This window comes from Cydia fagiglandana, chromosome 27 (genome assembly GCF_963556715.1).
Source record: "Cydia fagiglandana chromosome 27, ilCydFagi1.1, whole genome shotgun sequence".
NCBI classification, from domain to species: Eukaryota; Metazoa; Arthropoda; class Insecta; order Lepidoptera; family Tortricidae; genus Cydia; species Cydia fagiglandana.
In genome coordinates this window covers 7,631,881-7,654,233 of record NC_085958.1, presented here as the reverse complement: position 1 = coordinate 7,654,233, position 22,353 = coordinate 7,631,881, and the positions used below count along the sequence as shown (strand labels likewise).

The window sequence follows — 22,353 nt, the reverse complement described above, 5'->3', positions numbered from 1 at the left end:
GCGAAGGTCGAAGGCTGCGCTCTACGTAAGGCCGAAGGCAAGAAGCGTCCAGGATGTCAGTGCTTTAACACAGAACAATATTACAAGTGTCTAAATGCGAAGGCCGAAGGCCGAGCTCCGCGTAGGGCCGAAGGCCCGAAGTGTCCAGTCTGTCAGTTCTGTGTTTAACCACTGACACCCTGGACGCTTCGGCCTTCGCATTCTTCGCAGCGTCTACACTTGTACTATTGTTCTGTGTTATAGCATTTAAATCCTGGACGCTTCGGGCCTTCGGCCCTACGCGGAGCTCGGCCTTCGGCCTTCGCATTTAGACACTTGTACTATTGATCTGTGTTAAAGCACTAACATTCTGGACGCTTCGAGCCTTCGGCCCTACGCGGAGCTCGGCCTTCGGCCTTCGCATTTAGACACTTGTACTATTTTTCTGTGCTAAAACACTGATGTCCTGCACGCTTCGGGCTTTCGGTCCTACGCGGAGCTCGGCCTTCGCATTTAGACACTTGTACTATTGTTCTGTGTTATAGCATTTAAATCCTGGACGCTTCGGGCTTTCGGACCTACGCGGAGCTCGGCCTTCAGCCTTCGCATTTAGACACTTGTACTATTGTTCTGTGTAAAAGCACTAACATCCTGGACGCTTCGGGCCTTCGGCCCTACGCGGAGCTCGGCCTTCGGCCTTAGCATTTAGACACTTGTATTATTGTTCTGTGCTAAAACACTGATGTCCTGGACGCTTCGGGCCTTCGGCCCTACGCGGAGCTCGGCCTTCGGCCTTCGCATTTAGACACTTGTACTATTGTTCTATGTTAAAGCACTAACATTCTGGACGCTTCGGGCCTTCGGCCCTACGCGGAGCTCGGCCTTCGGCCTTCGCATTTAGACACTTTTACTATTTTTCTGTGCTAAAGCACTGACATCTTGGACGCTTCGGGCCTTCGGCCCTACGCGGAGCTCGGCCTTCGGCCTTCGCATTTAGACACTTTTACTATTGTTCTGTGTTATAGCACTTAAATCCTGGACGCTTCGGGCCTTCGGCCCTACGCGGAGCTCGGCCTTCGGCCTTCGCATTTAGACACTTGTACTATTGTTCTGTGTTAAAGCACTAACATTCTGGACGCTTCGGGCCTTCGGCCCTACGCGGAGCTCGGCCTTCGACCTTCGCATTTAGACACTGGTAATATTGTTATGTGTTTAAGCACTGACATCTTGGACGCTTCGGGCCTTCGGCCCTACGCGGAGCTCGGCCTTCGGCCTTCGCATTTAGACACTTGTACTATTGTTCTGTGTTATAGCACTTAAATCCTGGACGCTTCGGGCCTTCGGCCCTACGCGGAGCTCGGCCTTCGCATTTAGACACTTGTACTATTGTTCTGTGTTATAGCACTTAAATCCTGGACGCTTCGGGCCTTCGGCCCTACGCGGAGCTCGGCCTTCGCATTTAGACACTTGTACTATTGTTCTGTGTTATAGCACTTAAATCCTGGACGCTTCGGGCCTTCGGCCCTACGCGGAGCTCGGCCTTCGGCCTTCGCATTTAGACACTTTTACTATTGTTCTATGTTAAAGCACTTAAATCCTGGACGCTTCGGTCCTTCGGCCCTACGCGGAGCTCGCCCTTCGGCCTTCGCATTGGTGGTCCACACCACGTTTCACGTCAGCCATAGCGGCTGTGTCCCTGATACAGCCTCTCTCATTTTTTTGCATTAGAAAGAACTTGAAAGAAGGTAAGCGACCTTCACATGTCTTTTAAATGAAAAACGCTTTTTAAAAATCAATAACTATTACTTATGAAAGCAGAAGAATATGAATGATCGTATTAGATTCATAATTGTTACATATTTGCCGTAACTTATTTTTAAAATGTGTTTATCAATTAAAAGACACATCAAGATTGTTTACCTTATTTCTAATGCTAAAACAACGAACTATAGGTAGGTGTAAAACCTACGATTCTTAACACGTGAGTTAAGTAATGTTATTCTGTACAGTCAGGCGTGGCTCACTCCGCGATTTCGTCGCTTTGCTACAGGTAGCTAAAAGTACATCCGTTCCACCCCAATTTTGGGTTTTGCCATAAGCCGCGCGTGGCGCTGTCGCCACCTAGCGGCCATATCTATGCTGATCGTGATAGACGCGTTTTGTTAGAGAGTGAGTCTTCTGTACCTAGTACTATTATTTATTCTGTGGTACAGTCAAACCGGCCGACAATGTCTATGCCGTTTACGTTTTGCACGTAAACACAAAAACGTGCCTTATTCAGGTCAAGTGCACAACAATGCAAAACATTCAGATGAAGAGATCGAACTGTCAAAATGATTTTGTTACTATGAAATTTATATAAAACACTAGCATGTGACGTCACAATCAAATTACCTACTCTTTATAGTTTTATACGAGTTTAAAAATACAAATTGTGTTAAAATATAACTGATGTCTACGTTTTCTATTAATCTTTTGGTGCTTTATTTCATGCATGGTGTAAAATAATTAATTTTAAATACAGTCAAATATCCTATTAGGGGTCATCCATTAATTACATCACACGTTTAGGGGGAGGGAGGGGTCAAGAAAATGTGACATATTGTGACATGGGGGAGGGGGGAGACACAAACCTTGTGACGTCACTTTAACTTCATCAGTAACCGAAAATTGATTTAAATCATTTTATTCGCTGTAAATTTAAATAACAAGTTTTTAAAACGATAATCGTTTTTATTAGTTTAATTTTCTTTCCTAAGCAGTTTTGGGTTATAAAATTACTAATATTTATATCGTCAAAAATATTAATAATACTCAGGTACTTACTTAATTCGATTTGGCGATTTCGTAGAAAAAATGTAACGTCACACTAGGGGGGAAGGGTTTGCCAAATGTGACCAAGTGTGACAAGGGGGGGAGGGGTCAAAAAACCTAGAAATTGGTGTGACGTAATTAATGGATGACCCCTTAAATTACCTACAAACGCGTTCGTCACATCACGCTATCGAATGAAATTTACGCTAGTATTGTAGATAGCATAGAGAAATAATGGTACCTAGATATATAGATATCTAGTATGGAATTATACTTAGCTGCTTACACCTATGGTGTAACGTTGCGCTTGGCCGCTCGACCGAAAAGATGCTTTAATTATACCGGTATTTAGATGTTGCACTACTTTTCTATTTCTTCACTTTGCTGAATCAGGTTTTCATCATTTACGATACCAGCTGACCAGTGGACGTTCCGTACCCAAAGGGTAATAACGGGACCCTCTTACTAAGACACCGCGGTCCGTCTGTCCGTCTGTCTGTCACCAGGCTGTATCTCATGAACCATGATAGCTAGGCAATTGAAATTTTCACAGATAATGTATTGCTATTGCCGCTATAACAACAAAGTCTATGGACTCATTTTGTGGCGACTGGCGGGAGCATGCACAAAGCCGTGACGAGTGGCGAAAGACAGGGGAGGCCTTTGCCCAGCAGTGGGACACAATATAGGCTATTATTCAATAAAATAGTACTACAATGAACTGTATGTATGTTATACAATGGTAACTGGAGTTCCGTAAGTGAAATTTCGCACACGTCTATTGTGACCTAGTTTTAAGTGACCTTAACTTACTTACTCATCGCTAATCGAATATCTAATTAAATAAAGTTATTTAACATAGGATATAATCGTGATACATATATAGTCGCACCAATAAAAGTCTGCAGCAGATTTGATAGCCCAGCATGCAGCGTAAATATTATTCATAGGTACGTCATAATTTGTCATAAAATGACACTTGCACTGCGTGGGCTATCGAAATCGCTGCAAACTTTTTACGTTCTAACTTCTATTAACAAACAATTAAAAAAACTCTGTCACGTTTCGGAATACAAAAAAAGCGATCAATTAAGAATTTATATGTAAGGTATATTGAGCTTCAAACTTCTATGAAATTATGACGTATAAATAACACTTGCACTGCGTGGGCTATAAAAATCGCCACAAACATTTCTTGGTCTAACTCTAGTACTATAATAATATGTCTATATAGTAATATGTAAGATTAACTCATTTATTGTATAATAAGTGTTATAAAATGAATATAAAACTAAAATTAACTACAATTAAGATAACTAAAGCTAAAAATACCTATCAAAATTTTGCGCCCTTGGTAAGGTGGCTATCACGCAGGCGGCGTTCCCGTTCCCAAATATGTAAGTATTTTCATAAATCTTTTAAGTCCACTTCTTATAAAAAGCTTGAAAGTCGGAACCGCGCTGATGTACCCACATTATATACGCAGGTCACGCAACAAGTTGTGTTATGTCATAAAGTCATATGTAATCCGCCAACGGGCCAAGGTCTCGCCGGTTGGATCTAACAACATTATTATATTGTTACTATCATCGAGATGATATATTATTATACTAGATGAAACTCGTGAAGCAAAGCTCGCCGGGCTTTGCTTCACGAGTTTCATCTACATGGTGTGTCTGAGCATGGGGCTTTAAATCCAGGGATTTTACTCGCTAAACTAAGCTACTTTTACTATGGGACCAACCCTCAAATCGGGGATTTTTTTTTGGCTTTTCCATAGAAAACGTCGACATCTGATCAGCCAAAATGTATAAAAAAGTAAAAAAAAAATCGGGATTTCGGGGTTGGTGCCATAGTAAAAGTAGCTCAGTTTAGCGAGTAGAATCGAGCCCTGGATTTAAAGCCCCATGGTCAGACACCAGTGGCGTAGCTAGAGGATATGGCGCCCGGGGCAGGCACCAAATTTGCGCCCCTCCCCTCCCAAACGAAATGAACTAACAAAAGGGTTACTTTTTTACTTATTAAAGTTTACTTTTAATTGAGACAAATAAGTGTTTTTTTAGTACATCGGTGGCTAACAAGCTTACGACCCACCTGATAGTAAGCGGTCACCGCATCCTATGGACGTCTATATACACTCCAGAGGCGTTACATGCGCATTGCCGACCATTTTAAAACTTATACACTTATTTTTTGGAGATCTCCTTAGACTTAAAGGTTCAATATCGCTTGTGAGTTTGGGATCGTAGACTATTCATAGGTACAGCGCACCTTTGAACTGATTTGAAGGGTCCAAGGTGGCATCCAGATGCTCCTGCCCAAAGGTGACAGCAGTACTCAATAAATGGGATCTGTTTACCCCAGAGTAAAGTATCGCCTCCCTTTATTGAGCACACCGAGTTTTTTGGGATACGAGCGCAGCCTACCCAGGCAAGGTGGCTGCGAAATCATTGGACGTCACTGATGGAGATGTCAAACACCGAGGCTCCCAATACTCCCTGACATGGGAAGGCTTGTGCCTTGAAAAATTAGGTTTTCTTAGCGCTAAACGCGCAAAATTGAGTCTTGGTGGGATTGAATTGGACTAAATTGTCCCGATCCCACACCGAAACTCTGGATATAATGCTCTCAATACCTGACACAGGTTTTTCACGACATTCTAGTATCACAGAACGAGCGATGTTAGCACGGCATGTCTTATACAGGGTGGCCCAAACCTTGACGTTCATAATTTTTTTAAATTTCTCACGCTGTGGGCTATCAGAATAAGTATGTATGTTAGCCGACGTTTCGTAGTTTTCGAATTATGATTTTTATTACTTTTAACTTTTGTTAAGAAATTCCAGGGTGAAAATTTAATCCTCACTTCGCTGAGTTGGGAAAAAAAGACAAACTTTTACGTTCAAGCATGTCAAGCTTAGATATTGCCCTTACCTAAATAAATAAAAAATACAAGCGATTTCAAGGACTTTTTGTTATTTTAGAAACAGCTAGACCCTAAGTTTTTTAAAAGGTCAAAAAAATGATACTTAAATTGTCCAAATTCTTGAGAGTCGCCGGTCAAAGGAACTGAGGTGGAAAGCTTCCAAATTAGTAACTCTTTAAAAAAAGTCCTCTTTGTGGGGTCACTTCCCCATCGCTATTTCATGTTATCAGTGCAAATACCACGAACAATTATTAGAAGACATAAAAGCAAAGCAAAGTTGCACCCAGGAATTTCTTAACAAACTCGTAAACTACGAAAAATCGGCTAACATACATGGGGTATACGGGGTGTCCCAAGACTATGGGACATCAAGGGAAAGTACCTTAAATATCGTAGATAGGATATTTTGCCGAAAGAAGACTTTATTTTAATTTAAAAAACAATTTAAACTGCATGAATCCTTTCGATCGGTATAATAAAACTACAGGCTGATTTCTTTTTCTCGTGTAGCGGGTTCGATTCCCGGTTCAACCATGTAATTATTTAAAAATCTATGAATGCAGTTTAAATTGTTTTTTAAATTAAAATAAAGTCTTCTTTCAGCAAAATATCCTATCTACGATATTTAAAGTACTTTCCCTTGATGTCCTATAGTCTTGGGACGCCCTGTATTCCGATAAACCCACGACGATGATTCTAAAAAAAATTATTGGAGGTCAAGGTTTGGACCAGCCTGTATACAGGTTGGCCAAAAATAACTGCATTTCCGTTGCCAGGGAAAGTCGTGAAAAAAAATTTGGCTGTGTCCTACATTTTGGCTGGTCCATTTTCTATGGGAGGTATTTTGCCCATTTTGGCGCCCCCCCCTTGGACGGCGCCCGGGGCACGTGCCCCCTCCAACCCCCCCCTAGTTACGCCTCTGTCAGACACACACTATATACAAGTATAGACGGTCAAGCAAATCTTGTCAGTAGAAAAAGGCGCGAAATTCAAATTTTCTATGAGATGATATCCCCTCGCGCCTACAATTTTCAAATTTGCCGCCTTTTTCTACTGACAAGATCTGCTTGACCAAGTATATCAGTCTATGTTTTTTTTGCAAAGTCTTAATTTTGTCTTTCATAAGAACCTTCTCCTGGCAATAACAAACACAACAAAAAAACAATAGGGTGTTTGACTACGAGTCAAATCAGCTTCTTTTTAGGGTTCCGTACCCAAAGGGTAAAACGGGACCCTATTACTAAGACTTCGCTGTCCGTCCGTCCGTCCGTCCGTCCGTCTGTCACCAGGCTGTATCTCACGAACCGTGATAGCTAGACAGTTGAAATTTTCACAGATGATGTATTTCTGTTGCCGCTATAACAACAAATACTAAAAACAGAATAAAATAAAGATTTGAATAAAGATTTAAATGGGGCTCCCATACAACAAACGTGATTTTTGACCAAATTTAAGCAACGTCGGGAGTGGTCAGTACTTGGATGGGTGACCGTTTTGTTTGCATTTTTTTGTTTTTTTTTTTTTGCATTATGGTACGGAACCCTTCGTGCGCGAGTCCGACTCGCACTTGCCCGGTTTTTTTTGTAAAAAGTGTCAAAATGATTTTGCTACTATGGAATTTATATGAAACACTAGCATGTGACGTCACTATCAAATTACCTACTCTTTATAGTTTTATACGGGTTTTAAATATAAATTGAGTCTAAAAATAACTGCTGTTTGTGTTTAACTTCTTTATTAATCTTCTGGTGCTTTGTTTCATGCATGGAGTAATTAGTTATTTGTATTACAAGGGGGCAAAGTTATTGTTTAACCGCTCGTGCTAATATTGATACCCGAGCAAGCGAAACATCCTAAAAATGGAATCATGAGCGTTGCGAGGGTTTCAAAGCTCGAGGGTTGAACAAATTTTGCCTGCGAGTGAAACACAAAAATTTTCACCACACCAACCCGAAGAAAATATTAACTGTTAAGATATCAAACAAAATCAAACCAAATCAAATCCAAATGAATGTTATTAAATAGGTATTCATCATTCAAAATCGTACTTTAAAAGTCAATCCAACCAGCAAACATAAGAAAACATCTCAGAATTTGCATTTGATTACTTTGCCTCACACGTGAATAAAATGCAACTTTGCTATCGGTTTTTGAACAATCAAGAGAGCCTTTACCAGTTGGTGTGGTGAAAAATTAATTAATATTTATCATATCATGATTACCCCACTATCTGTGAAGCAATTGTCGTTTCTCGATACGTGATCGAATCAGTGTCGCAACGCGGAGAGCAGAGAATCGGGAAATAACACGTTTTCATGTAGATAGGCACGTTTTTAACCGGCTGGCTAAATATCAATCAAAAGTAGAAAAAAAAATTGGTTTTGTTTAATTTAAATTGTTTTTTTTTTTTATTCATAAGCCATAAATTGTATGTGTACATGTTGATGTTAGGCAATACAGTGAGAATCAATACAATTTTACCCAGTGGGTGTAGCTACATATTTACTTACATACCTACTTATTAACTAACTAATGTACTACTACTTTGCTCCAAAATTGGTCCTAAATTTTGTAATATGATTTAAATATTGAAGTATGTTGTATGTATATTGTATGTATGTTGTTGTACAAGTATGTTGGTATATAATACATACATATATACCTACCTATATGTGCTTAAGTTTTCAAAGAGCTGCAAACAGTGACTCAGTGACAGTTACTCCATAGGCACCCATAGGTATTTATCTATAATAAAAAACCTTATATATATATCTCGGGGATCTCGGAAACGGCTCTAACGATTTCGATGAAATTTGCTATATGGGGGTTTTCGGGGGTGATAAATCGATCTAGCTAGGCTTATCTCTGGAAAAAAGCGCATTTTTAAATTTTTATGTTTCTAGAGCAAAGCTCGGTGTCCCAGACATTATACTCGTAAAAGACTGTACCCCTAGCCTAAATTTCATTCGATAGCGTGACGAGCGTTCACGTTTGAGTTATGTCTATTTTGTATGGGATTTGGAAAAGCGCGCCAAGCGGGACGTTTTGGAAACTCAAAATCCCATGCAAAATCACGCTATCAAATAAAATTTAGTCTAGGGGTACTTGACTAGCCTTATGTCGTATGTTTATTGCTACAGATGTAGTGCATAATTGTTTTCCATCGTATTTTCTCGGAAACGTTCGTATTTGTCATGCTGCTTCAGCCAGCCTCGGGACCTACTACTTCTACCAAGACTGACTGAAATAGCAAGACACGTTCGTACGTTTCCGTGAAAATACGATGGAAAATAATTATGCATTATCATCCCTAGTATTCTACATTTAAAAGAGCCACTATGTTGGTTCAGCGACCGCTGATCAATTTTCATAAGCGGTGTCTTGTGTGTGGTCGTCTATGCAGAATTGACAAAAATGAGGACACCTTTTAGGGTTCCGTACCCCAAGGGTATAAACGGGACCCTATTACAAGACTCCGCTGTCCGTCTGTCCGTCCGTCTGTTTGTTACCAGGCTAGCTGTGATAGCTGCCTAGCAGCTGAAATTTTCACAGATGACATTCTGAATTCTGTTGTAACAAATACTATGACAACAAATACTAAAAACATAATGTAACTACAGTTCGTTTTTTTTAGCATTAGAAAGAACTTGCAAGAAGGTAAGCGATCTTGACGTGTCTTTTAATTGAAAAACGCTTTATAAAAATATAAAACTATTACTTATGAAAGCAGAAGAATATAAATGATCGTATTAGATTCATAATTGTTACATATTTGCCGTAACTTATTTTTAAAATGTGTTTTTCAATTAAAAGACACATCAAGATTGTTTACCTAATTTCTAATGCTAAAAAAAACGAAGTATAATATTGAAGTAGGGCTCCCATACAATAAACGTGATTTTATTGCAGTTTTTTTGCGTAATGATACGACGGAACACTTCGTGCGCGATTCCAACTCGCATTTGGCCGGTTTTATATGATAATATGATAAAGGAGGCAAACGAGCATACGAACGAGCAGACGAATCGCCTGACGGCAGCGATTACCGCCGCCCATGGACACCCGTAACACCAGAGGGCTTGTAAGTGCGTTGCCGGCCTTTAAGATGGGAATACACGCTTTTCTTGTGTTTCTCCTCTTTTGTTATTCTATATCATTTTCTTTTTTTTTTCAATCTAATGTTGGCATTTTATTCTACGCAGAAACAACCCAAAATATTCAAAACTAACGAAAAAATTAAAGCTACAGGTATTTCTAAAACCGTTCTTAGAATCGATTAGGTATTTTCAATCAATCTTTTCATCTTAAATAAGAACGCTATCGATATTTCAAAATAGTTGAATGTCAAAGCAATCAAGACCGCGAAAGCGAGCCGAGAAAAATTGGGCAATATACTATGTAATTTCACGTTACGATATCACAGCATACATACCTACATATGCTTAATAAAAAACGGTGGCACATTTCCGTACCGTTGACTTTCACATACGCAGAAAAAAAAAACACAACCAGGTTAGCCACAACGGCGGGAAACTTACTTTTTATAAAATCCAAAGTCACTGCACTAAAATGTCACTGGCACAAATTCAAATTTCGAACACTGAACTGTCAACGAGAAAGCGCGCGAGCGTGTGCTACCATGGCGACGGACTGATCGCAACCCGCCAAATTATGAGGTCAAAATGATTGTTGCATAACAATTTATTACATCGTATTACATAAAAATGGCCGCTGGGCACTATTATGCAAAGTCAGAATCTCACGGTTTTTCTAGGTTACAACTCCGTTTCGCGCGTTTAATTTTTAAGAGAGGCGGGTATGTTGTGGCGGTTATGATATTACAGATGGCTATTGTGATCTCTTGATGTCCACCCCCCACTTCTGGCGGCGAAAGTGAGGGGGGGGTCATCCGTGGTGGTAAGAATGTAGTATGCATATTAATTTTATTGTTGATGCAATCATTATGATTTGCGTGACTTTGCGACTGCCGATCGGTGAATGACACACTCGAGTTTTCACGTGTGCATTCTGCCAGTATCAGTAAAATAAGCATTTCTTTTATTTTTTGCCAGTTTTATGGGCATTTCACTTAATTGAACACCTTTAACGGCTGGTTAGCAATCGTTACAAAACTGACGGTTAATGTCAAATCCCATACATTCTGTCAGGAATGTAACGGTTAGACGTTACTGAAACACGATTTAAGTCGCGCTTAACTTGTACAAGTTAAATGAAAATGCCCATATAGTGACCTTTTTTGCCACTTTTGTGTTATGTTGTTTCTACTCAGAATCAGGAGCTCTTTCAATCCTAATGGGATAAAAAAATCAAAAAAATGTTTCAGAGTTTGTTTCTTATTGTGTTACCATTTCCCCATATACAGGGTGATTCAGGAGACGTGAGCAAGACTAACACTGCGCATTTTGTAAATTATAAGCAACTGTTTCGTATCAGTATTAGTGAGATTGACGTAAATTTTCTACAAGTGTTGAAAAATTTTTTTTTCAATTTATTTACGACATGCATGGTCGCCCTAAAATTAGAATACTAAACTACAGATATTCTGTGTCAAATTCAATGTCATCACTGTCATCACTGTCATCACGCTCTGGTTACTTTTAAAAACTCATATCTCACTAAGGTTTGACATTTTATTTCCTTCGTAAAAGAGGTTTTATGTTTATTAATTAGGTCTTGTAGGGTGACCATGATTGTAGAGAATTAAAATTGCCCTCACCAAAAAGTTGAAAAATAGGAAAAAGTGTAGTTGTTTTACCTAAATACGACGGAGATCGATCAATTATCAGTTACTGAGTGTGCAGGATTAGTCCTGCTCACGTCTCATGAATCACCCTGTATATACCTACCTACTTTGTATGGCAGTAACAAAAAGGAAAATTTGAAAATTGTATGGAAATTATAGGACACTTTTCTCCGTCTTCTATAAGGATGAAAAGGGCTCGCGATCTTGACTAGAAATAACACAAAAGTGGCAAAAAAGGTCACATTATATTTATTTATTAAAAATGGCAAAAAATGAAATAAACGCTTAAATAATCATCGACAAACCGTCTTATTGGTACGTGGATATCGCAGCCTATGGACGCTTGCAACTCCGACCAATCGTTGCTTTAGCACGTTTTTGGCCTCTCCGGATGACAATACAATTTATAATTGGATGTTTCATACATTTTGCTGGTCTGATGTTGAAATTTCCTATGGGAGAGTAAATTTTTTTTCACCACACCAGCTCGGAAAGGCTAACTTTGCACTTCAAAAACTAATAGCAAAGTTGTAATTTATTCACATGTGAGGCAAAGTAATCAAATGCAAATTTTGAGTTGTTTTCTTATGTTTGCTGGTAGAATTGACTTTTAAATGATGATTTTGGATGATATATATTTAATAACATTCATTTGGATTTGATTTGGTTTGATTTTGTTTGATATTTTACATTTAATATTTGCTTAGGGTTGGTATGGTGAAAAATTTTGTGTTTCACTCGGGGGCAAATTTTGTTTAACCCTCGTGCTTTGAAACCCTCGCAACGCTCAAGATTCCATTTTTCACAATCTTTCGCTTGCTCGGGCACGAGCGGTTATACAACAACTTTGCCCCCTTGTAAAACAAATAACTATTTCCGCGTTTTCGAGGTTGGTCCCATATTAAAAGTGGCTCAGTATGACCTGAACATTAATGGGTCTCTTTCTTTGCCTTTCGTTCTGATACATACGTTACATATATTGAAATGATAAAAAAGACAAATATCAAATCATTTATTTGCAAGAATACACTCAAGTGGATGTTGTCAAGTACATTCTACAATTTTACAAGCCTTCAAATTGTATATAAGTACAAGCTTTTATCGCTGACTGTACTTTTCTTTCCACTGGCAACTAATACTCATCGAGACAATTGGATTACATTTAAGCACCCTTGACGCATTCCTAGTATTACTGCTTTTCGTCTCTTCTACAACCGCCACTCATTTTAACTGTCATATTAACTGTAATTTTAGTTTTATTATATAATATTATAGTCATAATGTGTTCTTTTATAATTTAGACGTAATAGTCCATGGCCCCGACGGAAGACCAGCGCTAGCCTTTAGGCTAGCACCTGCTGAGTCGGGACCATTTCGTGACCATGGTAGTATTACCTGTTGTTTTATCTATAAGTTTTGTCACGAATAAAAACATTCTATTCTATTCTATTCTATTCTAACCACCCCAAACACAATTAGTTTGCGTTGTTTTATCACAGAGTTCCCATGACAACCTCTCTCTCATCAGATCAGCTCCGTGTCATCATAATATTGCATTGTCTTCCCATTTACATGTGTATGCAAAATTTCAGGTCAATCGGAAATCGGCAAGTGGGTCAATTAATTTAGCTTTCAAGCCCACACTAACTTATACTTACCAAAGAGAATTTAGAATATAGCGTATTGTCAAAGTAAATTTTGTAGTCACAGTAAATTTACTGCCATCTTTCGACACAGGATTAAAACGCCATTTTAGAATGCCATTTGACTTTGATCCTTGATCTTATAGTGTCTCCATATCAGTGGATATGTGTTAAATTTGTTAAATATTTTGATATTCGCGGTGTCGCCATCTACACAAGTATAGGCCAAAGGTATGGCGTATACGGCGATACTTACATACTAACAGGGCAAGAAATAAAAGCTTGTAGCGGCCGCTAACGGTCGAAAAGTAACGTTAGCGGACTGGAAAATACGAAACGCTGTGAGGAGATGCAGTGGGAGACTACCTATATCTTGGAATATATATACTGTCACAAAAGCAAATAATTTACGTAATCACATACTCGTATTATTTCTGAATTTAATATTTCCAATGACAATGGTGGTGGTAGGTGACTGCTTACCATCAGGCGGGCCGTATGCTTTTTTGCCACCGACGTGCTATAAAAAATGTTCCAGCGCCGGCGAGATTTTTTGAATAACGCCTTTGGATTATTTTGCTATTCAAAATTATCAGGCGTTAAAAGAAAAGAAACAGCCTAATATACTTACTAGAGTATGGAGTGTAGAAGTAAAGGAGAGCTATCTTTTATGATAAGACGGTTGTAAAAGTGTCCAGCTGTCAGTATAAAGAATAGTTCGAAATCTCTCCGGTGGCGCTAGTAGGTAGCACCGGGAACTAACATGAATTTAGACCTTATTGACTGAGTGAAGTGCGCTGTCAGTTTTTTGAAATTTTATTAAAAATTTTCATAAAGTGATTTATTTAATTTAGGATTTCCTTGTGCAGTAAAACTAGCCGTCCCTGTCTCAGTACGCATCATATAGACTGCCACCTCTGTTATCTAGCCACCTCGGGCCTGGGCTTACCAGGCCTTAAGCCCCACATTCACACTCCTACCTTGTAGGCCGCCTCGTAGTCCGCCTCGTTGGGTAGGATTGTGTATGGGGGTTGCGGACTACGAGCCGTCCTACAAACGGCTAAACGGTAGGACGACTCGTAGTCCGCAACCCCCATACACAATCCTACCCAACGACGTGGACTACGAGGCGGCCTACAAGGTAGGAGTGTGAATGTGGGGCTTTAGGGCAAATCCACCGCTATAGGATATATTTTCTATAGTAAAAATGGGAAAAGTTTGCATCGTAAACAGTTGCCAAAGTGGGCGTAAGAGGAAAAAACAGAAAAATGTTACGAAATCCGTATCTTTTTTCCAACCAACGGTAAGTATGTAATTTTCACTACACCTTATAAAACAAAGTCCCCCGCCGCGACTGTCTGTTCGTGGGTTTGAATGTATCTTTGCGATAAACAAACTACTGGACGGTTTCAGTTCGATTTTCATGTATCAATAGAGTGATTCTTGAGGAAGGTTTACGTATATAATTTGTTGACTATAGTTCGTTTTTTTTAGCATTAGAAAGAACTTGCAAGAAGGTAAGCGATTTTGACATGTCTTTTAATTGAAAAACGCTTTTTAAAATTCAAAAACTATTACTGATGAAAGCAGAAGAATATAAATGATCGTATTAGATTCATAATTGTTACATATTTGCCGTAACTTATTTTTAAAATGTGTTTTTCAATTAAAAGACACATCAAGATTGTTTACCTAATTTCTAATGCTAAAAAAAACGAACTATAGTGCGAAGCCGGTCGCTAGTTATTTAATAAAATATTATATTGTGATTTTTATATTTTTCTTATAAAATTCACAATTTCACTTTAACAATTCTTCATTTTTCTATTAATTCTCAGACTCCGGCACGGTTAGAAAGTTGGAAAAAGTCGTTAGGAATTGCATTAAAAGCAAATGATTATATTTGCCATCTTCATTTTAAAGAAGAAAATATAAATATGTACGAAAAGTTAACTATTAAAGGAGAGCTCAAATATATTCCTACACAAAGAAAAACGCTTAAGGAAGAAGCTGTGCCCACGATTGAGCATCAGTTTATTCCCATTCCCGAACATGAACTCCAAGCCAATACTATTCACATAGAGGAATCTTTCGAACCATACCCCAATCAACCTAAGGACGAGCAGCAACAACAAATCAATGCCGAGCAACAGGAATTATCAGAAGATCAAAATGATTCTAATAATTTAATGGATTATGAAATGATACAACAGGACTTTGCGGAACCATTGTTTAGTCAATATCAGGATACTAATGTAACAATTAATCCAATAGAGAATTTTAAAAGTAAGTTTCGGGCATTTTCGTTGTTGCCGCCTTTTTGGCTACATGCAGAAAATCCTAATGGGCTGGAATTTATGCGAATGGATCCAAAAACTCAGAAGATTAAACATCATATACGTTTAAACGATGATCTAACTGTCACTGTAAGTGTTTATTAATGTAACAATAAAATTCGGTTGGCATGATTTGAATTTGTAACGAAACATAATTGCTATTTAATTGCAGGTAATTTTTCCCAATAATGAACAATTGCCACTAAAGGAGAAAATTAATTCATATGACAACACCTACGATTACTTAAAATCGGTTGAAAGATGGCTTTTGTGCGTTGGTACTCAGATTGACGACAATAAGTAAGTTTTGGTAGATTGTTAACCAAGGGATGAACGCAGTGAGAGTATAGTCCGAGGCTAAAATGATGCCATTCACCCGAGTTAAACACTCTACTTTTCATTTCGAATACGAGGAACCTAGCCCCAAAGCTTGTACTATGGGTGTAGGCGATAATACAACAGTTTGCAGTCGTCTTATGAATATATATACCATAATGTAACAGTTGTATTTAAAATAAAAGGATAACTCGTAAGCCTAATAACTTTGATTTTATTTAACATTTTTGTCATTAAAAATATTGTATGTAACGGTACATTAAATAGGTCTTAATTCTTGAACCTATCCTATTAAAACTCGACTTTTATGTGTATTTTAAGAACCCTTATTATGTAGGTACCTGTAGATTAAAGCACTATTTATACATAAACAATGGTACAGGAGAATAATAAAAGATAAAAACGAATTTATCTAATATATAATTACATCAATTTTCAGATTTTGTAAAGGTGTGATTATTGGTGATGATACTTACGAAAGAAATCAACAGTACCCAAGATGTAAATCTTGTCGAATATTACGAAATCGTTTGCAGAACCGTAATTCCACTTCAACTCTATTACAAAAAATGGCAGAAGCTAAACGGCGCGCTTCAAATCTTGTACATAAATGCAAGCGTCTGAAGAGGACGGTAAGTCTTATGCCGGCTACATACGTAACGATAAATCGTTGCGATAAAACTGTGCAGTCCGACTGTGCAGATAAATCGAACCGTGTGTATGACAAATCGTTACGATAATCGACAATCGGACTGCACAGTTTTATCGCAACGATTTATCGTTACGTATGTAGCCGGCATTAAAGCCGTAACAGACTACCGCACCGCGCCACGACCTTGATGGTGCGGTTAAAATATCTCTTTCACGCTCCAAATTATAGCTACATCCTTAGCCCCCTCCAGACTATGCGCGTGAATCGCGGGCGAAGCCGCGAACGCGAGTGTGGAGTCGATTTCGCAGGTCTGCGTTCTGGACTCCACACTCGCGTTCGCGGCTTCGCCCGCGATTCACGCGCATAGTCTGGAGGGGGCTCTTAACGCACGTACGGCGACCACCTTACGACTATCGATACGTGCGCCGCACCGCACTAAAGTCGCGGTATGGTGCGGTAGTCTGTTACGGCTTTTTATCAAAAACATATTAAATAAATAAATATTAGGGAACATCTAAAGGCCCCTGTACACAATGGGCCAGCGCCGGCCAGGCCAAGGGACGCTGCCATGCGGTAGAATGAGGTAGCAATATCACTTGCTCCCTCTAACGCATAAATGCGTCCCCCAGACTGGCCCACGCTGGCCCATTGTGTACTGGCCTTTACACAGGTCAACCTAGCCCCAAACTAAGCAAAAGTTGTACTATGCGTACTAGGCGACGCTATAATATACTGTATTTGTATAATTGAAGACGTAAAATAATACAAAAAGAAACTTGAGCAAGAAGTTTTCATACATATTTTTCGAAATCATTTCGAAGTCCCTTAAGGCGTATCCAGATTAGTAAATTTTTCGCCAATCTGATTCAATTGCCCGATCGAATCAGGATCGAAGTGCGGATGCAAATACCAATTTGGCTCGCCGAATTCAACCGCCGATAATGACCGATATTACCGATAAAATGAAGTGCAGATGCAAGAATACCAATTTGTGAGGCCAGTCTGGATACCATTTCTGGATTTTTTCAATGTCTCTTTCAAATCTAAAATTAGAGATTGACGCCAATTTCATTTCTGATAAAATCAACCGATTTGATCAGTCCCGTCTGGATACCACTTTACTTAGCTGTTGTTTTTTATTCGCACACCCGCTTATAGACCAACAAGAAATTGTAGAAATTAAAAAGTGGCAACATCGTAGTGTCGTCCCTTTCAAATCAATCTAAGAAAACGGGACGACACTACGATGTTGCCACATTTTAATTACTACAATATCTTGTCGGCTTATAACTTTATACATTGTACCTACTTGAGTAACGAATTTCATATCGACCGTTCATATAATTGCAGAATATCCAATTAAGAGAGAAAATTTCCTTGGCTAAGGCGCAGTGTGCAAAAAGAAATCGGATACCGTAGTACAAGCATCTATTTCAAAACTACCTGAAGAATTTCAAAATGCCGTGAGATCATGTTTTGAAGCCGCGAAAAAAAATAATACAAAAGGTCGTCGATATACGTTAGAATGGATTTATGAGTGCATGTTGATACGTATAAAAAGCAGGAATACGTATGAATTTATACGTAAAAGAAATATTTTACCCCTTCCTTCTGTACAAACTTTAAATAAGTATCTCTGCAAAATCAGCTGTTCTGCATATGGATTCCAATCCTCTACTTTCTTTAGTTTAAAAGAAAGATGTGAGGCGATGAAGAAGGAGGAGAAACGAAACATTAATAACATTACATTTAAATATAATCTACTAAAATTAACAATAAAATTTAAAAATTTACAAATCACATTAAAGAATAATGATATACAATATATACACAAAAACACAACAATACATACAAAACTAACCTACACCTGTCCTTACATGCCTGTTGCAACAGTGCACAATATAAGGACAGTCAAGCCGATCTGCGATCATCGCCAGGACAGTGTTGGCGCTGGCCCGCACGCGCCGCACCAGCGCAGCTGCGCGCACGCGCATGGTGGCGTGGAAACAGGCCGTGTGGGCCCCCGCGAACATGCCCAAAGCGCTACAGTAGCGGGGCAGCCCCAACACCGCCCTGAATGCGTTATTGTACTGGACGCGGAGCGCGTTGTACGCTCTTTGCGTGTAGTCCGCCCACAGGCCACACGTGTACAGCGACGTGCAGTACGCTTTGAAAAGTACGTACTACAACGAGCAAACCTGCGAGCCAACATGTTCGCCCTTACGCACAACGCCCTCCGCTCCCGCTCCATATCCACATCATCCTTGAGGTCCGCAGTAACAATATGCAGTAGGTACTTGAAACTCTGTACTCTGTCTAAGAGAGCTCCGTTAAGCATGACAGGTGGCACATATTTTTTTAGGATACAGTTCCTACCTAGTCCATATACTTAATGTACCCATCAATATATTTCTGCCTGGTGTTTTTGGGTTTAATTCTTTTGAAATGAGGCGTAACTTTGGGCTGTGGACGTTTTTTATCGCTTACCTTCTTTCTAATGCTAAAAAAACGAACATAGCCATACAAATATTAGTACTATTATAAATGCAAAAGTGTGTCTGTTACCTCTTCACGCTTAAACCGCTGAACCAATTTAGATAAAATTATGGAGATAGTTTGAGACCCGAGGTCCTATATTTTTTATTGAATAATAATTTTGACTTGTTTTCAGAGATTTTTCTCCGTCATGAGATATTCGTGTGGAGGAAACGATCACCCTGATCCCAAAATGTTTGCACAAGTTTACCGATTGGCGTCTTGTTTTTCCCTAATACGCCCTCCGAAAGGTTGTAACGTTTCCGGCAAAGATTTGCTGAAGAACTTACTAGGAGCAAAGGATATGGTAACTGGTTCAAACGAGGCTAAGCAAGCATGGCTGGAAAGCCTCGACCATATACTAGATAATGGTGAACCATTGATTGATGGTTATGAAGACCATGACTACAACGAGGCTGTCACCAGTGACGCGGTGCAGTCTTACATTGCTGGGTACATCGTCCGCAAATTGCGAAAAATCGTAAAATGCAATAATTGTTTGAAACTCATACAAATGAGTCCCAATGAGGGAAAAATGTTAATGAGAAACGACGTAATCGATAAAATGGATTTATACGGCGGGTTAATTTATGCTAGTGACGATCTATTCAATCTGACCAAAATGATAGAGAAATGTGTGTTAAGAGCAATAAGCAAAGCTTTAACCAATATGGAGACGATCAGTGAAATTACGCAAGAATTACAAAAAGAAACATTGATAAAAGTTGGATGTGCCGACCATTCCAAACAAGTATCAAAAAAATTATCGATATGTACGTAGTTATGCGAGCCCACTTTCTGGCAAAATATGAAAATAAACGTTACGACGCAGCCAAAACCAAAACTAAAATGAACAGGAAAAATGCCAAGTTATTGTCTTAATTACTAGTAGTTCGCCCCGAACTAAGAACTCGTATTCGCTGAAAACTACTGCGCACACTCAGGTTTTGATTTCCAACTCAATCTCACTAGTGATACCTACTAATACTTTATATACGAGATTACCGCCACGTGGGATGTTGACTCGACGATCATTGTTGCGATAGTCGTCTCGGATTTTTTTCCGTCATGAGATATTCGTGTGGAGGAAACGATCACCCTGATCCCAAAATTTTTGCACAAGTTTACCGATTGGCGTCTCGTTTTTCCCTAATACGCCCGGTTGTAATGTTTCCGGCAAGGATTTGCTGAAGAACTTACTAGGAGCGAAGGATCTGGTAACCATTGATTCATGGTTATGAAGACCATGATTACAACGAGGCTGTAAACCAGTGACGCGGTTTAGTCTTACATTGCTGGGTACATCGTCCGCAAATTGCGAAAAATCGTAAAATGCAATAATTGTTTAAAACTCATACAAATGAGTCCTAATGAGGGAAAACTGTTAGTGAGAAACGACGTAATCGATAAAATGGATTTATACGGCGGGTTAATTTATGCTAGTGACGATCTATTCAATCTGACCAAAATGATAGAGAAATGTATGTTAAGAGTAATAAGCAAAGCTTTAACCAATATGGAGACGATCAGTGAAATTACGCAAGAATGACTAAAAGGAGCATTGATAAAAGTTGGATGTGTCGACCATTTCAAACATATATTAAAAAATGTTATCGATATGTACGTGGTTATGCGAGCCCACTTTCTGGCAAAATATAAAAATAAACGTTACGCCGCAGCCAAAACCAAAACTAAAATGAATAGGAAAAATGTCAAGTTATTGTCTTAATTACTAATAGTTCGCCCCGAACTAAGAACTCGCATTCGCTGAAAACTACCGCGCAGCGCGCACACTCAGGTTTTGATTTCCAACTCAATCTCACTAGTGATACTTAGGTAAGTAATACTTTATATACGAGATTACCGCCATGTGGGATGTTGACTCGACGATCATTGTTGCGATAGTCGTCTCAGCGGACGGTCTCATAGCGAAGAGTCTCGACCAACACCTAGAGACTGGATCAAGGGTCAGATGCAGGCAAATTGTGACAAAACATTCGCTGATGTTAACAAGAAATAACTCAAAATGTAGTCAATATGATGGGTGCTGAGAAAGGGGCGGCTACAGGGCCTGGGGCCTAGGGCGGCAAAGACTGCAAATCCGCCACTACATTATACATATATAAAAATGTGTTCGGGTGTTTTTTTTTTTGTTTTGTAAGTGTTTTTATATTTTACTTTTATATTAATATTAAAAACGAAAAACAAAAAAGAGCCTTTTATTTCTCGCCGGTAAAACAAACACAATATTATAAACTTAAATTTACATTAGGTTTAGTATTACAATAATATTTAATATTCCTCAAATCAATGTTCTATTATGCTTGGTTATGTAATAAGTAGTAAGTAATTATATTTTTTTCTTGTAATTTATTCTGCCACAACCCCTCCTGTGAGGGTGAAGGCCTCCTCCAGTGATGCTGGTCATCACAATTTCTGTTCTCTATCTTTTTCAACTTACATATGTATATCAATATTAATTTATATATTGGTATTAAATACCTACAAATACAAATAATAAAAAGCTAATAAATACTCTTATCGGGATTCGAACCCGGGACCTCCTGCTTCATAAGCGGGGTCACTACCGACAAGGCTAAAAGACCGTCAATAATTGGTTCACGATGCACAGTGGCGCCGCGGCGCGGCCTATTTAATGTTTTTGAGGGACACTTTTTAATACATGAAGATTGTTTTCCTCATCTCTACCTTCCATATACTAGAGTTTGTTCGGAAAGAGAAGAATCGTGGAATGTATGGGCCCCAATACATTCCACGATTCTCCTTATTGGGGCCCATTACACGACACTTCTCTTTCATCTCTCTCATCACATAAAATCCAAAAAAAAACTTGGACTTGGCTCAAAGGTTTCGCAGCCAGGCCATAAAAAAAACAACATACTGTACGCCAAAGTCTAATGTCATAAATGTCCAGTGTTGCCAGATGGTCACAAAAGTCACATTTTTCGTGAATTTTGGGCTTCTCGTGTGACATGTGCGTGACTTTCGATCATGAGGCAATTTTTGTGACTTTTTAAGCTAGTCGAATTTTGGACAAGTTTAATTCTGCAATTCGTATTATTTAGGAACGCAGTGAACGCACCCAAGTTGACACTTGCACTGGCACTTTGACGTTACATCCACCATCACGTTTATTATAATAGTCGTGGCAAAATGAGACTTGTTACCTTGACATGACGGTGTTATTTAGTTTGATAGTATACCTAGTAGTTATCTATACGCCTCTGGAGGCCTCTGATTCGATCGGGCAGTTTAATCAAATGGCGAAAATTTGACTAATCTGAATACGCCTTAAATCGGAGATTGACGCCAATTTTATTTCTGATCAAATCAGTCGATTTGTTCAT

The 22,353-nt window shown here is 39.0% G+C and overlaps 3 protein-coding genes across 3 annotated transcripts in view; 1 reads left to right on the top strand and 2 right to left on the bottom strand.

Moving 5' to 3' along the window:
- LOC134677927 (fatty acyl-CoA reductase wat-like) overlaps positions 1–10,502 on the bottom strand; it is a 51,235-nt gene extending 40,733 nt beyond the window's left edge. The window contains exon 1 of the mRNA XM_063536373.1: positions 10,258–10,502. The gene's annotated coding sequence lies outside the window, so the exon portion shown is untranslated. The remainder of the gene's footprint in view (positions 1–10,257) is intronic.
- The window catches only part of LOC134677909 (probable multidrug resistance-associated protein lethal(2)03659), a 140,982-nt gene that overhangs the window by 9,437 nt on the left and 109,192 nt on the right, over positions 1–22,353 (bottom strand). The window lies entirely within an intron of this gene.
- Positions 14,299–16,537, top strand: LOC134678014 (uncharacterized). Its single transcript, XM_063536453.1, has 2 exons — positions 14,299–15,552; positions 15,635–16,537. Exons 1-2 carry the CDS (start codon positions 15,064–15,066, stop codon positions 15,764–15,766), a joined length of 621 nt encoding a protein of 206 aa, XP_063392523.1. The 5' UTR covers positions 14,299–15,063; the 3' UTR covers positions 15,767–16,537.